This window comes from Scyliorhinus canicula, chromosome 20 (genome assembly GCF_902713615.1).
Source record: "Scyliorhinus canicula chromosome 20, sScyCan1.1, whole genome shotgun sequence".
In the NCBI taxonomy this organism is placed as follows: Eukaryota; Metazoa; Chordata; class Chondrichthyes; order Carcharhiniformes; family Scyliorhinidae; genus Scyliorhinus; species Scyliorhinus canicula.
Window position 1 is genome coordinate 11,719,610 of NC_052165.1, and position 20,874 is coordinate 11,740,483.

Sequence of the window (20,874 nt, forward strand, 5' to 3'; positions counted from 1 at the left end):
TTCTGAAAAACTCTCACTCATTCTTTTATGATGAAGCATCGACACCATCTAGCTGTATTATATATCATCGAGGTACTGAATCACTGACCAGGATAAATAGTTTTAAATTATCAAAGCCTTCATTGTTTTTACAGCTTTATCAATTTATCCTCCCAATATTTCTATCTGTCTCTGTCAGTCAGTGAGTCAGTGGAATGATCGCTGGTCACGCTGCACATCATCTCAGTCAACTAGTAGTAAAAAGCAATAAGAATATCAACATTAAAGGAACAAAGTGTGTCTAAGTGGCTGAAGGAGTGGAAGAGACAGAAGTCATAGAAAATCTGGGGGGGTGGTGCTGTAAATTAAACGAGATTTGAAATTTGAACGGATGAGGCTGGCAAAAATGCACCATTTCGGAAAAGGGCCAGGAGGGAAGGCCGTGCCTGATGAAGTGTCCCAACATCCAAACTGCTAGCTGTTGGCTCACTTCCACCCTGCCCCAGCCTCCCCTTACCACCCCCGCCCCTCCGCTCACCCCCAATATATCAACCTGCACAACACCAGCAACCCGCTGTGAAGGAAACAAAGATATAACTCGAGTTCAAAGTCAGCGTTCAGATTAAGGTTTGCAAGCCAGGATATTGTTTGTGAAGTTGCCTTTGAGGTTTGTTGGAATAGATCAGAGGCCAGAAATGAGGTTAGGAGGAGTTAAAGTGGTGGCCCACTCATCGGATTGGATTTGATGAGACACCGGAGTCCCTTCCCGCACCCCCGGTGATAAAGTTGCTTGTTAATTTGTGTTGGGCTAATATGAGAAGGTGCCAAGACTAATAAATGCCTTCCTATTTGTCAGTATAGGTCCTCCGTGAAACTTTCCTGGTGCGTATCATGAAAAGATAGTGAGGCCAATAGAAAAGGGGTGTTTCTTTTACAAATAATAAAAATCCTTTTTTGTTAGATATAAAAGGAGCCATTTAGCATTCTAAAGAATACCAGCAACTTAGATTTACGCAGTGCCTTTAAAATGTCCCAAAATGCTTCAATCAGCATTATAAAACTAAATATGATTCCAAGTCACATCAGGAGATATTTCCTACGGGCTTGGGACCCCCATTGGGTCCTGACACCAGACTCCCAAAATCTACCTGGGGTCAGATTGAGAGAGCTATTTCCCACTCACGGCCACCTAATTGGCCGCGTCCAAGCTCGGCATCTAATTAAGGCTGGTGGGAAGGCTCCCAATGTTGCTGGCCCAATTGACGCCCAATCACCAGAAATGGTGGACCCTGATGAAGGAGGTGGATGTACGTGAGGGACCCTCAAAACAGAGGTACGTTCAGGGGAGTCGAAATGATTACATTTTTCAGAGGGACCAAGCAGGCAGGTAGCATCAAGCTGCAAATGCGGGCTTTTCTGTTGGCAGCTGCCTCTGTGAGTGATGGATGCTCCAGCTCCGACAGACCCCAGACTTCTACATTGAGGCTGCCCCATTAAGCTAGCAGCCTCCCTAAGTGGCGGGGAGCTGCTCCTCCCAGCGCCAGCCCTAGGATTGCTGGCGCCCCGGGCAAGCTGAACTTCGGCGCCCTTGGGGGGGGGGGGGGGGCCGAGAGGGGGGCGGGGCCGAGGGGGGCCGCGGGGGGGCGGGGCCGAGAGGGGGGGGCGGACCCGAGGGGGGGGGCGGGGCGGGCGGACCCGAGGGGCGGAGGCGTGGCGGGCGCACCCGAGGGGGGGGGCGTGGGGGGCGGACCCGAGGGGGGGGGTGGACCCGAGGGGGGGGCGGGCGGACCCGAGGGGGGGGCGGGGCGGGCGGACCCGAGGGGGGGGCGGGGCGGGCGGACCCGAGGGGGGGGCGGGGCGGGCGGACCCGAGGGGGGGGGCGGGGCGGGCGGATCCGAGGGTGGGGCGGGGCGGGCGGACCCGAGGGGGGGCGGGCGGACCCGAGGGGCGGGGCGGGTGGACCCGAGGGGGGGGGCGGGGCGGGCGGACCCGAGGGGGGGGGCGGGGCGGGCGGACCCGAGGGGGGGGGGCGGGGGGACGGACCCGAGGCGGGGGGGGGAGCGGACCGAGCGGGGGGGCGGACCGGGGGGGGGGCCGCCCTGGGGGAGTGCGGCCACCGCGCATGCGCTGGTTGGCGCCGGCCCAACTGCGCATGCGCGGGACCCGAGTCTGGCGCCCCCTAGCACAGCGCCCCGGGCAACAGCCCGAGTTGCCGGTGCCTTGAGCCGGCCCTGGCTCCTCCGCTGGCGAAATGCTGGCGAGCCTTAATTGTAGCCTTCAATTTGCAATTAGCTCCCCACTGGGAAGCCTCCCTGATGGCAGGAATACATTTGGAAACATCATGAAATTTAGCCCTGAAAAGTGTGACTTTGCAAGGAGTAATTTGACAAGGGAGTATTTAATGAACAGTTTGACACGAGGCAGCTTGGGGCAACAAAGGGACCTTAGCGTATTTGCCCACAGATCTCTGAAGGCAGAAGTGCAGGTTAATAGGGTGATGACAAAGCCATATGGCACACGCCTTTATCAATCGAGGCATAGATTACAAAAGCAGGGAGGTCATGTTGGAGGTGTGTAGATCTTTAGTGAGGCCACCAAAGTTCTATTCTGATCGTCACATTGTAGGAAGAATGTAATTGCACTGGAGGGGCTGCAAGAGGAGATTCATCAGAATGTTGCCTGGGATGGAACATTTCAATTATGAAGAGAGGTTGGATAGGCTTGGATGTTTTCGCTGGAGCAGAGAAGACTGAGGGGTGACCTGATCGAGGTGCACAAGATTAGGAGGGGCATAGATAGGGTAAGGAGCAGCTCCTCGCCACTTAGGCTGTTCCCCTTAGTTGAAGTGTCAGTCACGAGGGGACACAAGTTCAAGGTGAGGGGCAGAAGGTTTAGGGATAATTTGAGGACTAACTCCTTTACCCAGAGGGTGGGTGATGGTCTGGAATGCACTGCCTGGGAGGGTGGTGGAGGGGAGTTGCCTCACATCCTTTTAAAAAGTACCTGGATGCCTGGAATATTATAACGTGCCGTGGGCTAAGTGCTGGTAAATGGGACTAGGTAGGTTGGTCAACTGTTTTTTTACGTGTTGGTGCAGGCACTATGGGCCAAAGGGCCTCTCCTGTACTGTGTGGGTCTGTGAATTGGGTTCCCTGCTATTCTCCCTGACCCTGTCCCTTTCCCCACCCTGTCACCCCCCTCTTGGTAGAGCGGCGAGGTGGTGAGATATAGGGAAGTAATTCCACAGTTTCGGGCCTTGCTGGTTGAAGGCGCTAGCACCAATGGCGGAGTAATTAAAATCGGGGTTGCTGAAGATCCTAAAATGAGATGAGTGCTGATATCTCAGAGGATTGTGGGGCTGGAGGAGGTTACAAGGAGAGTGGGGGACCAGGCTGTGGAGGGACTTGAAAACAAGGATGAGAACTTTAAAGTTAAGATGGTGTTTAACCGGGTGCCAGTGCAGCTGAGTGAGTACAGGGGTGATTGAGATGGGAGCTGGTGAGCGTTAAGACACAGACACCTGAGATTTGGATGACCTCAGTTCTACGGAGATTAGAATAAGAGAGAACAGCCAGGAGTGATTGGTATAGCCGAGACCAGAACTACCAAGTGTGTTCTCTGCCTTACTCTATCCGGAATGGCGTCAATGTGCAGTGTTGATCAGAGAACAACAAGTCTTGTAAACTAACAAAACTATTTTATTAAACACTACTAACTGGATTTATCCCTAAGAAACAAACAGTTGATTGATCACACATAAATTATACTGACTATACTTGTCTATATCTAACTCACTAACATAATAAACTACTCTCTTTCTCTCTCACTATATTCAGTCCTAGCCAGCTCCTGCTCCTACCAACTACTCCAACCTTTTATCACACAAGGCTCTGCATCATCACTTATATACTTCTGAGACTGGCTCCCTCAAGTGGCACTCTGTACCATAGAATTTACAGTGCAGAAGGAGGCCATTCAACCCATCGAGTCTGCACCGGCCCTCAGAAAGAGCGCCCTACCGAATCCCACACCTCCACCCTATCCCCGTAACCCCACCTAACCCCAACCTTTTGGACAATAAGGGCAATTTATCATGGCCAATCCACCTAACCTGCACAGCTTTGGACAGTGGGAGGAAACCGGAGCATCCGGAGGAAACCCACGCAGACACGGGGAGAACGTGCAGACTCTGCGCAGACAGTAACCCAAGCCGGGAATCGAACCTGGGACCCTGGAGCTGTGAAGTAACTGTGCTAACCACTGTGCTACAGTGCTGCCCCTATTAAGGGTACATTTTATTAACCCTTTACTGGCATGTATAATAATATACACACCAAGGGAATGAATGAGTGTTTTGGGAGAAGATGAGATTAAACCGGACTGAAGTTAGGCAATGTTACGGAGGTGGAAATTGAGGATCTTGGAGATTGCCTGAATGTGTCGCCAATAACTCATCTTGGGGTCAAATATGAAGCCTGTGGGAAGGGAGAGGGATGGAATTGGGAATTTGGGAACGGAACCTGGAGTGGGGACCGGAAACAAGAAGTGAAGCTGCCAAGTTTTGGAAATTCTCCACATTGCACTTTTATCTTTTTGCCTTTGAGAGTTGTACATCAGTAACTGTTTTTAAACATCTATAGATCTCCCCACTGACTGCACCTTTCGAGGGTGGGACAAGACTATCCATTTGTGGGAAGGATTTTGGAGCATTGAAAGCTGGAAAAATAAGTGCTAAATTGATTGCCATCGAAGTTGGAAATGCTCCCTGCACGTTGGAGACAAACAAAAGCAACAAGAACAGGTGTGGCAAGGAGAATACAATTTTGGCTGAATGCTAACTGCTTCCACATTTTTAGTCACGGCAAAAGGGAATCAGGTCCAACAGGAATTGGGAGCAAACTTGCCAAAACATCTTGTCCACTGGGAAACAAATGAACACTTGCATCAGACCACGAGTCTTGCTCCAGGTTTCTAGATCATTAAAGCCAGCACAAAGATGTGGCACAAGGTTAAAATCTATGTACCGCGTCAAGCTAATCTTGTCTGTTTCTGCTGAGGCTGCTGGTTGGAGTTCCAGAGGGTTAGGAGATACTACAGACCTAATGTTAAACTGGCCTGCCTGTTGGGATCATTAGACGGGATTTATAATGGCAGTCAAATCGTTCCTCTCACGTTCTTGGGTTTTCAGGAATAGTGAAGCTGCCTGACTAACTCAGCCTCTTCAGTATCAAAATATCAGTATCCTGGTGTCTTTCAAATCTTGACATAATGGCCGCGATTTAACGGAAATGCTTTGAGCGCGATTGGCAGGGTTTTTCCCGACGTTGAGATCGCTGCCCATATTTCACAGCACTTAGTGCCAAAAATGAACCCCCACGAGCTTCTCGCCATTACCGATTCGCCAGACTCACACCTCACTGTCTCGCCGCTGACAAGGGGGAGCTGCGTTTAAACGCTCCCTCACCACTCACTCCAAGTCAACACACAAGCATGGCAGCGTGCAGACCTGCCCATCGCTTTGGCAATGCCAACCTGGCCAGGCTTCTGGATGCTGTGGTGGCGAGACAGGACCTCCTGCCATCCCGAGAGGGTGTCGGAGGATCAGCAAACGGCCGCCTGGGTGGTAGTGGCAGCAGCTGTCAGTGCGGTCAGCCGGACCAGGAGGACCAGCCTGCGATGTGGGAAGAAGGCAGATGACCTCCACCGAGCGGCAAAGGTAAGTTACCACCTCTCTCCTGGCATCAGTTCCGCCTGCCACATCTCAAATTCCAAAAACTGCCCCCCCCCCGCCCCACAAATCACTAGCTGACACCTCGCACCCTCCCTGCATCCGATCTTCGTGCTTGTACCTCTGCACCCCACGGCATCCACCAGCACAATCCCTTCATGTCCAGTTGCAGTGCCTACACATGCCACCTAGCGTAGACCCCCCCCCCCCCCCCCGATCCATCAAGCATGTGGCTCACAATGCCCCGTCTTTATCCTGCGGGAGGGGATAGCCCATAAGCAGGAAAGGGACAGGGGGGGGGGGGGGGAATCCCTCCGATACGAGTCCTCACCCCCTGCAGGAACGGGCCCTGGGGATTGTGCAGTTGGCCAAGGATAGCGGAGTCACTAACAGAGAGGTTGGCCGCAGAGCTGAGGATCCACTGCCCCCTCACCCAGGTGGCCTGCCTCAAGTGAGTTGTTCATATCGGGACAAAATGATCCTTCCCTCTCACTGACCACATGTCCATTCTCTCGCAGGGTGTCCATCTGATGGGGCCGGGCCATCCAGAGTCACCCCCCTCCCCGCCCCCCCCCCTCTCCCCGCCACACACACACCCGTGTCACCCAAGAGAACGCCTCAGAGGAGAGCTCCATGGAAACCACTGGTGATGCGCCACAGCTGTCAACCCCACAGAGGCACACACCTCGGTGGGCAACATTAGTGGACAGGCTTCCGGGGCAGAATCTGGTGAGCACCACGCAGTTGCCGATGCGCGTCAGCTGGAGGCAGGAACATCCAGGGGAGGCAGCAGTCGGAGGTCTGCTGGATCCCAGTCAGTTGCCGAGTCTCTGGACAAGCACCTCCCAGAGCTGATGCAGATGATAGGACGCAGCCATGAGATTCGCCATGAGGTTTAGGGGGGGGAATGTCAGCAACATTCCAGCGAGTGAGTAGCCGATTGGAGGCGTCCCAAAGGTTATGGCTGCAGCAGGTGAATGCGTGGCAAAGAGGCCAACACCACGAGGGTGACGAACGCAGTGGAAAGCCTTCAGCATGAGGTCAGCGCCCTGAGTGGTGGTGTCCAAGGTATGGCTCAGTCTATGATGGCCATGGCTGAGGGCCTCGACACATGTCCCAGCCGCTGAGGGACATGTCCAAGATGTAGGTGGACAATGCCGGGGCACTGCAGAGCTGGCCCAGTCACTGAGGAGCATCGCTGAGGGCGTTAACACCATGGTGCAGACAATGGGAGACGTCAGGACAGGCGGAGCCAGATGACGCAGAGACCATTGGAACTCACTCCAGCTTCCCCTCCGCCCCATGGAGTCCCTAAGGGCCCATAGTCAGGGTGGAGGAAGTGCTGGAGGCCTGCCACCAAGGAGAGAATAGCGGTCTCCAGTTCTTCTGAATCCCTCCCCCCCCCCCCTCCTGACACTGGCACATCTCAAGGGCAGCCGACAGAACAGGGTGGCACGGTGATGCCAGTGACACTAGTATGTTGGCCGTGGTCCTCTAGCTCCAGGCCCCCCAGAGGGCGTCCGCCAAGGGCATCTAAGGCCACAGTGAGTGGAAAGCGGCAGGCTGCCTCCACCTCTGATGTGCATCCTGGTGACGCACCTAGACGTAACACTAGACCACATAAGATCAAGAAGATTGAGGATCACTCAGTGAGCTCGCTAAGCTCTGGTGCTCCTCAATTTATGCCAAAATCTAACTCCTGTCTTTCTGCTGACAGTGCCCTTGCACCCATCCTCTGAATGGCGTCTGCATCGGGGCATTTGATCTTGGACCACTGTACCCGGGGTTGGGGGGGGGGGGGGGGGGGGCGAATCTGTAGCTAAATGTCAAATGTTCACAGTTTAAAAAATATCAAACCTGATACATGTGGAGCATCTGTCATATTAATCTTTACAGTGGACCTGCCTTCACCCACAACCTCCCCCCCCCCCCCCCCCATCCCTGGGCACAGTGGTCCAAGAGCAAATGCCCCCCGATGCAGACCCCATTCAGAGGATGATGCAAGTCACACCAAAGCAGAGCACCTCAGAAGAGAGAAGGAGCACCACTTTTGCCTTCTCCAGCACTGGTAACAGGTCACCATAAATCCTCGCTTTCCTCACTCCGGGTCACAGAAGCAAAAGAGGCGGCAACAAACAAGCACACAGCCTCCAGGCAGCTGCAGCTTCATTTGGATCAGACTGCCTCTCACTCGCCCTCCCGCAACTCCCAGCAGGAGACTCTCAACTGTGGAAAGTCACATCGAAAAGTCTCATCAACACACAGCGCGCCAGAAGAACCAGGGAGGGCTCAAAAGGCCACAGTGCAGGTGTCCTCTGGTTGGGGTGAGCTCTGCTGATCCCCTGCTTCCCATACAGTAGGGTGTTGCTTCTGAGGAGTTCCAACATCTGGAGGCCACTGATTGAGCCTGGCCACATTCTTCCTCTTGATGAAACAGCTGGGGTATGAAGGTGTCAGAGGGGGGGCCTGGTGAGCTCCCAGATGACCAGAGGCTCTCAGAATTGAAAGGATGCAGGCAGCACTCAGCAGTATGAGGAGCCTGTAGGTAGCATCAGAGGAGTGCATTTAAAACACTGTGAGCCAGGCTACCCGATCCTAAGGGGGACACCCTAGACGGAATTCTCCACAACGGCCAACGTCGTCGTCAAACCCGGAGTGTTTAACGATGGCGTCGGAGGCTGCTCCTCGCCCCCTATTCTCCCCCCCCTCCCCCCCCCCCCCCCCCCCACTAGGGGGGGGGGGCTAGGAGCGGCGTTTCGTGTAACTCGGCCGCCGGGCATTGACGCTTGCGTCAAGGCGGCACGCCGAGAATGACGCAGCGGCGGTGCCTAAGTGACGTCAGCCGCGCATGCGCAGGTTGGCCGGCTCTAACCCATGCATGCGCGGTTGCCGTCTTCCCCTCCGCTGCCCCGCAAGACATGGCGGCTTGATCTTGTGGGGCGGCGGAGGGGAAAGAGTGCGTCTCTTAGAGACGCCGGCCCGATGATTGGTGGGCACCGATCGCGGGCCAGTCCACTCCCGAGTACGGCTGTGGTGTTCGATCCCCTCTCCGCCCCCCACAGGCCCCACACTTACCTGTCGCGTGCTGTTCACGCCGGCAGTGACCAGGTGTGGTTGCCGCCGGCATGAACCCGTCGGGGTCTTCGGGCCGCCCGGCCCATCCGGGCCGGAGAATCGGGCCGGGCCGGGAAAAATGGCGAGCGGCGATTCTCCGAGCAGGGGTGGTAGAATCGCGGGGGGTGCCAGAGCGACCCTCCTGCGATTCTCCCACCCGGCGTGGGGAGCGGAGAATCGCGCCCCCTGGGTTCATGGACATGGCATCAAGTTGGTCCTCATCACTGCCCCCAGCCTGGGCTGCCACCCCCCAGCAAGCCCGACAGCTTATGAGGCTTTTTCAGTTTTTGTTATCCTCCTGCTCCCCCTCCACAGCCATGGTCCCGGACCTTGCCTGTAAATACTTGCAGTAACTCAGGTCCCCGGGATGTCTGCCTCAGAGGGGCGGAGCAGCATGGAGGGGTGGTGCATGAAGTGTCCAACCCGTTATTGATATTACATTCCGTGCAAATGATGCTTTTGCATGGATGCACTGGCACGGGGCGCAAACCTCGATATCGCCACCAGCGAGGGACGGAATCGCATGGCGTCGGAATCGGCGCTGGGCACAAAATAGATTTTCTTTCCATTCCGCCTGGTCGCGATTCTTGATTCTGAAGTTGCGAAGCGGAGAATGCAGCCTAAAGTTTCTGCCTCCTTGTGCTCTGTTTATATTTGTAGCACATCATGATTTTCCAACGAGTTTGTCTTGATAGCAGTTTAAAAGCCTTATTGGAGGCTTTAGGCTTGAATTGGCAATGAAAAATAAAATGCTTTGTCAAGAAGAAGGATGGGAATCGCAGAAGCAAGCCATTGTATCCAGAATATTTGGTCAGCTTGGAAGAATGTAAACAATAAAATAACTGTACTATTTAGAGTCATGTTTCCTGGGTTGTAATGCCAGATAACAAATTTCCCCTTTTTCTTTCTGAAGACTCCTGTGCACGTTGGAAGCAGTAAATGCCACGCAAGATTATAATCCTGTCTATGTTAAATTAACTTTGAACAGAAGTTTGACCACGCAAATGTACGGCTTCCGTTTTGTGGTAAGTTACGGAGTCCACTCGTTTTTTCAGAATTTCCAGCTTTCCCGAATGTGACGATATGAGACTAATTGAAATCATAACGAAAAGTTTACCCAACTCTCTTTTGAAACATTTTGGCGCAAATCCGTCTCTCCAGGCACTTCTATAAGACTTTTTTAAATGCTTTTGTATCCCCGAAGGGTGAGAAACATGTAAACTGTATCATCCATTAATAACAATCTTTATTGTCACAAGTAGGTTTACATTAACACTGCAATGAAGTTACTGTGAAAAGCCCCTAGTCGTCACATTCCGACACCTGTTCGGGTACACGGAGGGAGAATTCAGAATGTCCAATTCACCTAACAAGCACGTCTTTCGGGACTTGTGGGAGGAAACCGGAGCAGCCGGAAGAAACCCACGCAGACACGGGGAAAACATGCAGACTCCGCACAGACAGTGGCCCAAGCCGGGAATCGAACATGGGACCCTGGCACTGTGAAGCAACAGTGCTGACCACTGTGCTACCGTGCCGTCCTAAAATCTCTGCATTGATCTGTAAGGGCACCTACACTTTGAATATCCCCCGGCCCATTGTTCACAAGTCGGTCCTTGGTTTCGACTGAAAGTTGTTGTACTGGAAACCTGTGTGTGCATCAACAAGCCCAAAGCTGTCACCAGATGATAAGATTACCCAATTAAGATTTGAGAAAACGTCGACGGTGTTGTGCACTCATTAGGCAATTATTTCAAGAATGTGTGTGTACTGCTCAGAGCTGTCACGCGTGAAAGCCAAATGAAGAGGGGAACTTTGAAAATTCTTTGATCTTAACGGTCGCGAAACTAGCAACATTTGATTCCCATTTGATCAAACGGGCTTCTTGCAAATTGCCGTCATGTCTAACGACCCAGATTGTGTGTGTTGTGGGAAGAAAGAGAATATTGCAATTGAAAAACCGCCTCGACAGATTTGTATTCATCTTCAGTTTGCTTTTCGTCTTGCCATCTCTTGCTTTTATTTTTCAATGTTTTATGTTTTATCACAGGAGTCGTCTGGTTGATGCTTTTCATAAGGAATGATCTGAGTGTATTTTTATAATAACCTGTAACTTTAAAGCTGTGAAATACTTCTGACCTAATAGTTCTATCAGTTAGCCCAGTGTAGCTAGCTGTACAGACCAGGAGTTAATCCGGAACTTTTCTGATCTATTCTAAACTAATTGATCTCGGCTGAACCTGTAGAACTGATATTATGGGCGGAATTTAATACTGCAACCCACCCCCTTGGCGAGTTTGCAAAGGGGGGACATTTAATTGGGCAGGAGGTTGGTGGGTGAGTACCCATGCCAACTTCCCCCCCTCTGCCATTATTAAATCGGGGACGGGAAGGCTTCTAGATGGTCTACCTGCCCCCACCACCAATTGAGGCCCCAATGTAGGCAGTTCCCACTTCACAGCCTCAACCTTCCAGTGCTGATATTCAGCCAGTGTCAGGTGGGGTTGTTGCCATGCAGGAAACTTGAAAAGCAAAACACTGTCGGGGTTGTTTGAGACCCCCACTCCTGTGATCCGCATTGCACCAACCCCATCTTGCCATTGTTCACCAGTGATCTCGGTCCCTCGCTGATTCTGGGCCACGGCGATGATGGGCCTCAGTTATTCTGGCCTTACCCAGTGAAGCTGCATCTCGACGCACAGCAGCCAGCTTCTGATTGGCCGGTAGCCTTTGTGGGACAGGATGTCCACCTCCAAGATCCGCTAGCCACTGAGTGTCTAAGAGGCACTGAATCCGATGGGCCTTGTCCCTTGAGGAGATGATGCAGGGCTGCCACCGTCTTCCTAGCCAGCGGATCAGGCCCCCTGTCACCTGCATTAAAGGCTGCCGTACGATTGACTTCAGTGGCATCGGGTGAGAAACGGAACATTACTCAAGGTTCCCGCTCCTAATGAGGGCAGGATCAAAGAACAAAGAAGAGTACAGCACAGGAACAGGCCCCTCGGCCCTCCAAGCCTGTGCCGACCATGCTGCCCGTCTAAACTAAAATATTCTACACTTCCTGGGTCCGTATCCCTCTATTCCCATCCTATTCATGTATTTGTCAAGATTCCCCATTAAATGTCACTATCGTCCCTGCTTCCACCACCTCCTCCAGCAGCGGGTTCCAGGCACCCACTACCCTCTGTGTAAAAAACTTGCCCCCGTACATCTCCTCTAAACCCTGCCCCTTGCACCTTAAACCTATGTCCCCTAGTAATTGACCCCTCTACCCTGGGAAAAAGCCTCTGACTATCCATTCTGCCTGTGCCCCTCATAATTTTGTCGACCTCTGTCAGATCACCCCTCAACCTCCGTCGTTCCAGTGAGAACAAACCGAGTTTATTCAACCAGCCCTCATAGCTAATGCCCTCCATATCAGGCAACATCCTGGTAAATCTCTTCAGCACCTTCTCTAAAGCCTCCACTTCCTTCTGGTAGTGTGGCGACCAGAATTGAACACTATGCTCCAAGTGTGGCCTAACTAAGGTTCTATACAGCTGCAACATGACTTGCCAATTCTTATACTGAAAAATCAGGATCGTATTATTAACCAGCCAGCCATCACCGACTCCTCCTAGGCTCCAATGTGAAGAATATTTATTTAGTGTAGGAACCAGGTGACTGCTGCTAACTATGGAACCATTGCGTAGCTCGATGGCATCCTTCAGGAGGGGAGCAGGAGAAAATTGGGGGATAAAGAAGGGCGATGAGGACAAAACTATAAGATCACAATGAACTTAGTACTGACAGCTGTCCAGTGGTATTGCCAACAATAAATGATGCCAAGTTTCATTTCTTTTTGTTCTTGTCTGGGGCGTGGGTAAAAGAATCCAGCTGTAACCCGTATCTTCCCAACTCATGGTCGCAAATCAGGAGGAGCCTTACTCACCCTTACGGGGAAGTACTTGGATAGTGGAAGTAGAAGGCAAGTTTTAATTGGAGGAAAAGTGTGCAATCTAAAAAGGTACGCTTTTTAATTTCCTTTGAACACGTTGTAGTTTTCGGAAGAAGTGTTTAAAGATCTTATTTTTTTTTTAATCTGCCATTTGTTTAAAAGTTTGCACGGATTATTCTCTCTGTGCTCCACCAAGGATGCTCAAACAAAAGCAGAAAAAGCTGGAAACTCTGATCGACCTGAATCCTTACCTCCGTCTCTCTCTCTCTCTCTCCGTAGATTCTGGCCAAGAGGCGCTGCGTGTTTCCAGCATTTTCTGTTTTTATTACAGTTGCCACTTGTTGCATTCACAGGATTGTTAGATGATGATGATGTGTTAACGTAGCTATTCTGCTGAGCTGTAAATGGCCAAATAGGGATGCAGACTTGAGGACCCGGGCGCTGTTGGAAGACAGAGCAGTCTGCACACAGCTTTCCCTGAACGCCCAGCATAGCCTGCGGCCACTCGTATCCACTGACAGAGAATGGGAAGGTGCAGCATCTGTTAGCTCAACTGCCCCATCTACTGTTCCAGCAGAGAACTGTCACCAGTCACCCAGTAATGGCAGGTGACGATATTGAAGAGCTGTTGTTGGCTCAGTTCATTATTTTCTGATTGGACGTACAGTGTCTTCCTGAGGGAGGTTATTGTGGAATAATATCTTTTAGAAAACAAAAGTAGCACTTTGCCTTTTCCTCCTCCATTGAAGAATCGGAGAATATTTCATGAGGTGTTGTGTTATGTGTCTTAATTTGTTAATCAGAACGCTTGCAATGTCACAGGATTACTTCTGAACTCCACCAAGTTCTAATGGTGTTGTAATTGTGACAATATTGTATTCCATTCCTATAGTTGAAGCATTATAAGAAATGCCCATTCTGTTTAAAACCCTATTCTGAACATGAACATAGAACATGCAGTGCAGAAGGAGGCCATTTGGCCCATCGAGTCTGCACCGACCCACTTAAGCCCTCATTTCCACCCTATCCCCGTAACCCAGCAACAACTCCCAACCTTTTCGGACACTAAGGGCAATTTAGCGTGGCTAATCCACCTAACCTGCACGTCTCTGAACTGAGGGAAGGAAACGGAGCACCCGGAGGAAACCCACGCAGACGCAGGGAGAACGTGCAGACTCCACACAGACAGAGACCCAGCGGGGAATCGAACCTTGGACCCTGGCGCTGTGAAGCCACAGTGCTAACCACTTGTGCTACCGTGCTGTCCATTCTGATGCTTTGCAAATGAAATGAAATGAAAATCGCTTATTGTCACAAGTCGGCTTCAATAAATTTACTGTGAAAAGCCCCTTAGTCGCCACATTCCGGCGCCTGTTCGGGGAGGCTGGTACGGGAATTGAACCGTGCTGCTGGCCTGCCTTGGTCTGCTTTAAAAGCCAGCAATTTAGCCCAGTGTGCTGAACCAGCCCCTGTATAAAATAATAATTGCTTCCAGGTTCATGTTGAAAGTTTTACTCCTGAATCCAGTCAATGGGGATTGTTTGATCATTAGTTTGTATCCATTTTTAGTATTTATTTATACTGACTCTTCCCAATTTAGAAAGACTATTTTAGCCTGAGCATTGCCATTATTATTAAATTCCATTGGTTAGGATCATAGAATCTATGACACGAAGACAGGCCCTTCGGCGCAAACTGGTTCATGCCAACCAAAACGCCCATCTAAGCTAACCCCATTTGCATGCATTTGGCCCATACCCCTCTAAACCTTTAAGATCCATGTATCTGTCCAAATGACTTTCAAATGTTGTCAATATCCCTGCTTCAACCACTTCTGCGGTACGGTAGCACAGTGGTTAGCACTGTGGCTTCACAGCTCCAGGGTCCGAGGTTTGATTCCCGGCTTGGTTCACTGTCTGTACGGAGTCTGCACGTTCTCCCCGTGTCTGCGTGGGTTTCCTCCGGCTGCTCCGGTTTCCTCCCACCGTCCAAAGATGTGCAGGTTAGGTGGATTGGCCACGGCTAAATTGCCCTCGGTGTCCGAGAGGTTAGGTGGAGTTACTGGGGAGACTTCCGGTTGCGGCTATGACTAGCTAAGCCGCACATTTGGAAGCTCCTGCAACAAAGGTGTTTTTGGGCCAATTGGAGGGCCCCAACGGCGCTGAAAAAACGAATCCCGGTGGGGGAAGGTCCCCTGAGGAGAACTAGACCGATTTTATGGTCGGTACCCGGAGTGGAGCGGCAAGAAAAACGGCAGCAGCTCCCCAAAAAAAGCGGGGGAAGAAAATCAAAATGGCGGCCGGCGGTGCACCGGAGGAGTGGAAGAAATGGGCGGAGGAGCAGCAGGCCGCTCTCCTCCGTTTTTTCACGGAGATGAAAGTGGAACTCTTAGAGTCCATGAACGCGACGGCCACCAGGTTGGTGGGAGCCCAGGCGATCCAAGAGGCGTCGATTAAAGATCTGCAGCAGGAGATGGCCGCGAGGGAGGAGGAGGCCACAGTCATCGGGGCAAAGGTGGAGGTGCACGAGGCACTCCACATGAAGTGGCAGAGCCGCTTCGAGGAGCTGGACACTCGGATGAGGAGGAAAAATTTGAGGATCCTGGGCCTGGAAGAAGGCCTGGAGGGGTCGGATCTCCCGGGATATGTGGCGGAGATGTTGAGCTCCCTGATGGGGGAAGGGGCCGGTCCGGCGCCCCTGGAATTGGAAGAGGCATACCGGGTCATGGCCAGGAGGCCTAGGGCAAACGAGCCCCCGAGGGCGGTGCTGGTGCGGTTCCAGCGGCTAAGTGATCGAGAGAAAGTCCTGAGGTGGGCTAAAAGGGAGAAAAGCAGCAAGTGGCAGAACTCGACGGTAAGGGTGTACCAGGACTGGAGTGCGGAGGTGGCAAAGCGGCGGGCCCGGTACAACCGGACAAAGGCGGTGCTACACGCGAAAAAGATCAAATTTGGAATGTTGCAACCGGCGCGCTTGTGGGTCACCTACAAGGACCAACATCATTATTTCGAGTCCCCAGAGGAGGCCTGGACCTTTGTACAAGAGGAAAAGTTGGACACGAACTAAAACCTGGGAGCACCGGCGGTCGTAGCCGCCGGGGGGCTCTTGATTGTGCAAGTGGCCCTTTTCTTTTTCAGGCCAGGTCGGAACTGGGTACAGTTTCGTGGAGTGTTTGGGGTGTTTTTTCTCGAACGGTTGACTTTTCTGAATATTTTGAAGGTTTCGAGTTGTTGGGTGTTTCTGTATATTTGTACTGTTGAAATCTCTATTGTGGGTCGTTGGCTTCTTATGGGGTGTTTTTTCCCGTTTCCAATTTCCCTTAGTTATTTACCCCTCTTACCCTTTTTCTTTGGGTGCTTGGGGGGGTTTTTGGTTCTTTTTTTCTTTTCGGGTTATGGTTATCTGCGGTTATTTATACGGTTTGATGGAGGGTGATGGTTGGGCACACTGTTAGTTGATAGTTAGTTAATTATTTTGTTATTTAAGTATGTAGTTAAGTATTTATGTATTTAGTTGCCATTGGGTATTTGTATTTATATCGTTAAGTTGGGGAGACGGGACGGGGGGGAGCGGGTTGATTATGCGGGTCTTTCTCGGGGGTTTTAAGGGGATCTTTCACGGGCGCAGATGGGGTGAACCGGGAGGAGTCGGAATGTGGCAGGAGCAGCCGGGTCAGCGGAGACCAGCTGACTCTCGGGAGTACGATGTGGGGTACATCGCGGCTAGGAGGGGTCCTAGCCAGGGGGGGGTGGGGGGGGGGGGGGGGGGGGGGGGGGGGGGGGGGGGGGAAGGGGGGGGGGGACTGGGGGGGACACCGGGTTGCTGCTAGAAAGACCAGGGACGAGAAGGGGAGAGCCGGGGGGGGTGGGGGGGGGGGGGGGGGGGCCAATCGCTATGGGAAGCGGGTCAGAAAAGAAGGGATGACCCGGGGCGAGCAAGGGACAAGACATGGCTAATCGACAGGGAGTAGGGACGGGTCGCTCTGCGACCCGATTGATCACGTGGAACGTAAGGGGGCTGAATGGGCCGGTCAAAAGATCAAGGGTCTTCTCACACCTGAAGGGACTGAAGGCTGATGTAGCAATGCTGCAGGAGACTCATTTGAGGGTAGCAGATCAGGTCCGCCTGAGAAGGGGGTGGGTGGGACAGGTGTTCCACTCAGGCTTGGATATCAAGAAAACCGGGGGGTGGCGATTTTGGTGGGAAAGAGAGTGTCGTTTGTGGCGGCAGAGGTGGTGGCAGACAAGGAGGGCAGGTACGTGATGGTGAGGGGTAGGCTGCAGGGAGAGAGTGTGGTACTGGTAAATGTGTATGCCCCGAACTGGGACGACGCGGGTTTTATGAGGCGCCTGCTGGGCCTCATCCCGGGACTGGAGGCAGGGGGCCTGATCATGGGAGGGGACTTTAATACGGTGTTAGACCCTGGGCTGGATAGATCGAGTTCCAGGACGAATAGGAGGCCGGCAGCGGCAGAGGTGTTAAGGGGGTTCATGGAGCAGATGGGAGGGGTAGACCCATGGAGATTTGGTAGGCCTAGGGCGAGGGAGTATTCTTTTTTCTCCCACGTCCACAGAGTGTACTCTAGGATCGATTTTTTCGTATTGAACAGGGGGCTGATACCGAGAGTGCAGGACACGGAGTACTCGGCCATTGCGATATCGGACCATGCACCACATTGGGTGGACGTGGACATGGGGGAGGCGCGGGACCAACGCCCGTTGTGGCGCCTGGATGTAGGGCTGTTGGCGGACGAAGAGGTGTGCAGAAGGGTGAGAACGGGCATTGAGAACTATCTGGGTACGAATGACACAGGTGAGGTGCAGGTGGGGACGGTCTGGGAGGCCTTGAAAGCAGTGATTAGAGGAGAGCTGATCTCCATAAGGGCACACAGAGAGAGGAAGGAGAGGCAGGAAAGGGAGAGGCTGGTGGGGGAGCTCCTAGAAGTAGATAGGAAATATGCGGCGGCGCCAGAGGAGGGGCTATTAAGGGAGCGGCGTAGCTTGCAGGCCAGGTTCGACCTACTGACCACTAGGAAGGCGGAAATGCAGTGGAGAAGGGCGCAGGGTGCGGCGTATGAGTACGGGGAAAAGGCGAGCAGGATGCTGGCACACCAGCTTCGTAAGCGAGATGCAGCCAGAGAGATTGGGGGAGTGAGAGAGAGGGGTGGGGATGTAGTGCAGAAGGGGCAAGAGGTGAATAGGGTCTTTAGGGACTTCTATAGGGAATTGTATAGGTCTGAACCGCCGAAGAGGAGAGGGGGAATGAAGAACTTTCTCGACAAATTGGGGTTCCCAAAGGTACAGGAGGAGCTGGTGGAAGGGTTGGGGGCGCCGATAGAGCTGCAGGAGCTAATTAAAGGGATAGGCCAGATGCAGGCGGGGAAGGCGCCGGGGCCGGATGGGTTCCCGGTGGAGTTTTACAGGAAATTTGTGGACTTGGTGGGTCCAGTGCTGGTGCGAGCCTTCAATGAGGCGCGCGAGGGGGGGGTTCTGCCTCCAACAATGTCGCAGGCCCTGATCTCCTTGATTTTGAAGCGGGACAAGGACCCGGTCCAGTGCGGGTCCTACAGGCCTATCTCCCTCTTAAATGTAGATGCCAAGCTGTTAGCAAAGGTCCTGGCAACCAGGATAGAGGACTGTGTGCCAGGGGTAGTCCATGAAGACCAGACGGGGTTCGTGAAGGGACGCCAACTTAACACAAATGTCCGGAGATTGTTAAATGTGATTATGATGCCAGCAGTGGAAGGGGAGGCGGAGATAGTGGTAGCGCTGGACGCGGAGAAGGCATTTGACAGGGTGGAGTGGGAATACTTGTGGGAGACGTTGGAAAGGTTTGGGTTTGGGGAGGGATTTATCAAGTGGGTAAAACTGCTCTATTCAGCTCCGATGGCAAGTGTGGTAACAAACGGGAGGAGGTCAGAATATTTTGGGCTCCATCGAGGTACTAGGCAGGGATGTCCCCTATCTCCCTTACTCTTTGCATTAGCGATTGAGCCGTTGGCGATGGCACTGAGGGGTTCAGGGGGGTGGAGAGGACTGACAAGGGGAGGGGAGGAACATCGGGTCTCGCTCTATGCGGATGATTTGTTGTTGTATGTGGCAGACCCGGAGGGGGGAATGCCGGAGGTAATGGGGATACTAGCGGAGTTCGGGGACTTTTCGGGATATAAATTAAATCTGGGGAAAAGTGAGGTCTTTGTAATACACCCGGGAGACCAAGGGGAGGGAATTGGGAGGCTCCCCTTCAAAAGAGCAGTTAAAAGTTTTAGGTATTTGGGGGTGCAGGTGGCAAAGAACTGGGGGACCCTACACAAGTTGAACTTTTCCAGACTGGTGGAGCAGATGGAGGAGGAGTTTAAGAGGTGGGACATGGTGCCGCTGTCGCTAGCAGGGAGGGTGCAGTCAGTTAAAATGACGGTCCTCCCGAGGTTCTTGTTTTTGTTCCAGTGTCTGCCCATCTTCCTCCCCAGGGCCTTTTTCAAGAAGGTAACGAGTAGTATCATGGGGTATGTGTGGGCACATGGCACCCCGAGAGTTAGAAGGGTCTTTTTGGAGCGGAGTAGGGATAGTGGAGGGCTGGCGTTACCCAACCTTTCAGGATATTACTGGGCGGCAAATACATCGATGGTACGAAAGTGGATGATGGAAGGGGAGGGGGCAGCCTGGAAGCGCATGGAGAGGGCGTCCTGCGGCAACATAAGCTTAGGGGCACTGGTAACGGCACCATGGCCGCTCCCTCCCACGAGGTATACCACGAGCCCGGTGGTGGCGGCCACCCTCAAGATCTGGGGGCAGTGGAGGCGACACAGGGGGGAAGTGGGAGGTCTGATAGGGGCACCACTAAGAGGGAACCACAGATTTGCGCCGGGAAACACAGGAGGGGGATTCCAGAGCTGGCAGAGGGCGGGTATTAGACAACTGAGGGACTTGTTTATAGAGGGGAGGTTTGCGAGCCTGGGAGAGCTGAGGAGAAATTTGGGCTCCCCCCGGGGAACACGTTCAGGTACCTCCAAGTGAAGGCATTTGCCAGACGACAGGTAGCGGGGTTCCCCGCGCTCCCCGACAGGGGGGTGAGTGATAGGGTGCTATCAGGGGTCTGGGTCGGGGAGGGGAAGATCTCGGACATCTATAAGATTATGCAGGAGGTGGAGGAGGTACCAGTAGAGGAGCTGAAAGATAAGTGGGAGTTAGAGCTGGGGGAACAGATAGAGGACGGGACATGGGCAGACGCCCTGGAGAGGGTTAACTCGTCGTCGTCATGTGCGAGACTAAGTCTCATTCAATTTAAGGTACTGCATAGAGCCCACATGACGGGGACAAGGATGAGTCGGTTTTTTCGGGGGTGAAGACAGGTGTATTAGATGTTCGGGAAGCCCTGCGAATCATGCACATATGTTTTGGGCATGTCCGGCACTGGAGGAGTTCTGGAAGGGGGTGGCAGGGACGGTGTCGAGAGTGGTGGGGTCCAGGGTCAAGCCAGGATGGGGACTTGCGATCTTCGGGGTTGGGGTGGAACCGGGGGTACAGGAGGCGAGGGAGGCTGGAATATTAGCCTTTGCGTCCTTGGTAGCTCGGAGGAGGATCCTGATTCAGTGGAGGGACGAAAGGCCTCCGAGTGTTAACACCTGGTTAAACGACATGGCAAACTTCATCCAATTGGAAAGGATCAAATTCGCCCTGAGAGGGTCGGTGCAGGGGTTTTCCAGGCGATGGCAACCCTTCCTAGACCTCTTGGATCAGAGATAGAAACTGAGGCCATGACAGCAGCAACCCGGGAGGGGAGGGGAGGGGGCGGGGAGGGGGGGGAGGGAGGGGGGACAACGACGAAGGAAGTACGGTAGCGGCGGTGGCACGGGCAAGGCCTGCCCGAGGACGCTGCTAGAAATGATAAGTTGGTCTGACTGTCGGTTCGCCGGCGGGGGGGGGGGGGGGGGGGGGGGGGGGGGGGGGGGGGGGGGGGGGGGGGTGGGGGGGGGGGGGGGGGGGGGGGGGGGGGGGGGGGGGGGGGGGGGGGGGGGGGTGGGAGACGCGCGGGTAGGGGGGTGGGGGGATTCTTTTTCTTTTTCTTGTTAAGTAGGGGGGTTTGACTTTGTTTTGTTATAATTTAAATGTAAATGTAG

At 53.2% G+C, this 20,874-nt stretch overlaps 1 protein-coding gene across 4 annotated transcripts in view; it reads left to right on the forward strand.

The window, feature by feature from the left end:
- The window catches only part of met (MET proto-oncogene, receptor tyrosine kinase), a 190,100-nt gene that overhangs the window by 128,399 nt on the left and 40,827 nt on the right, over window positions 1-20,874 (forward strand). For all 4 annotated transcript variants that reach the window (XM_038780787.1, XM_038780790.1, XM_038780788.1 and 1 more), the window contains 3 exons: window positions 4,620-4,780; window positions 9,735-9,846; window positions 12,691-12,827. In XM_038780787.1, coding sequence (XP_038636715.1) covers window positions 4,620-4,780; window positions 9,735-9,846; window positions 12,691-12,827 — 410 coding nt within the window. The remainder of the gene's footprint in view (window positions 1-4,619; window positions 4,781-9,734; window positions 9,847-12,690; window positions 12,828-20,874) is intronic.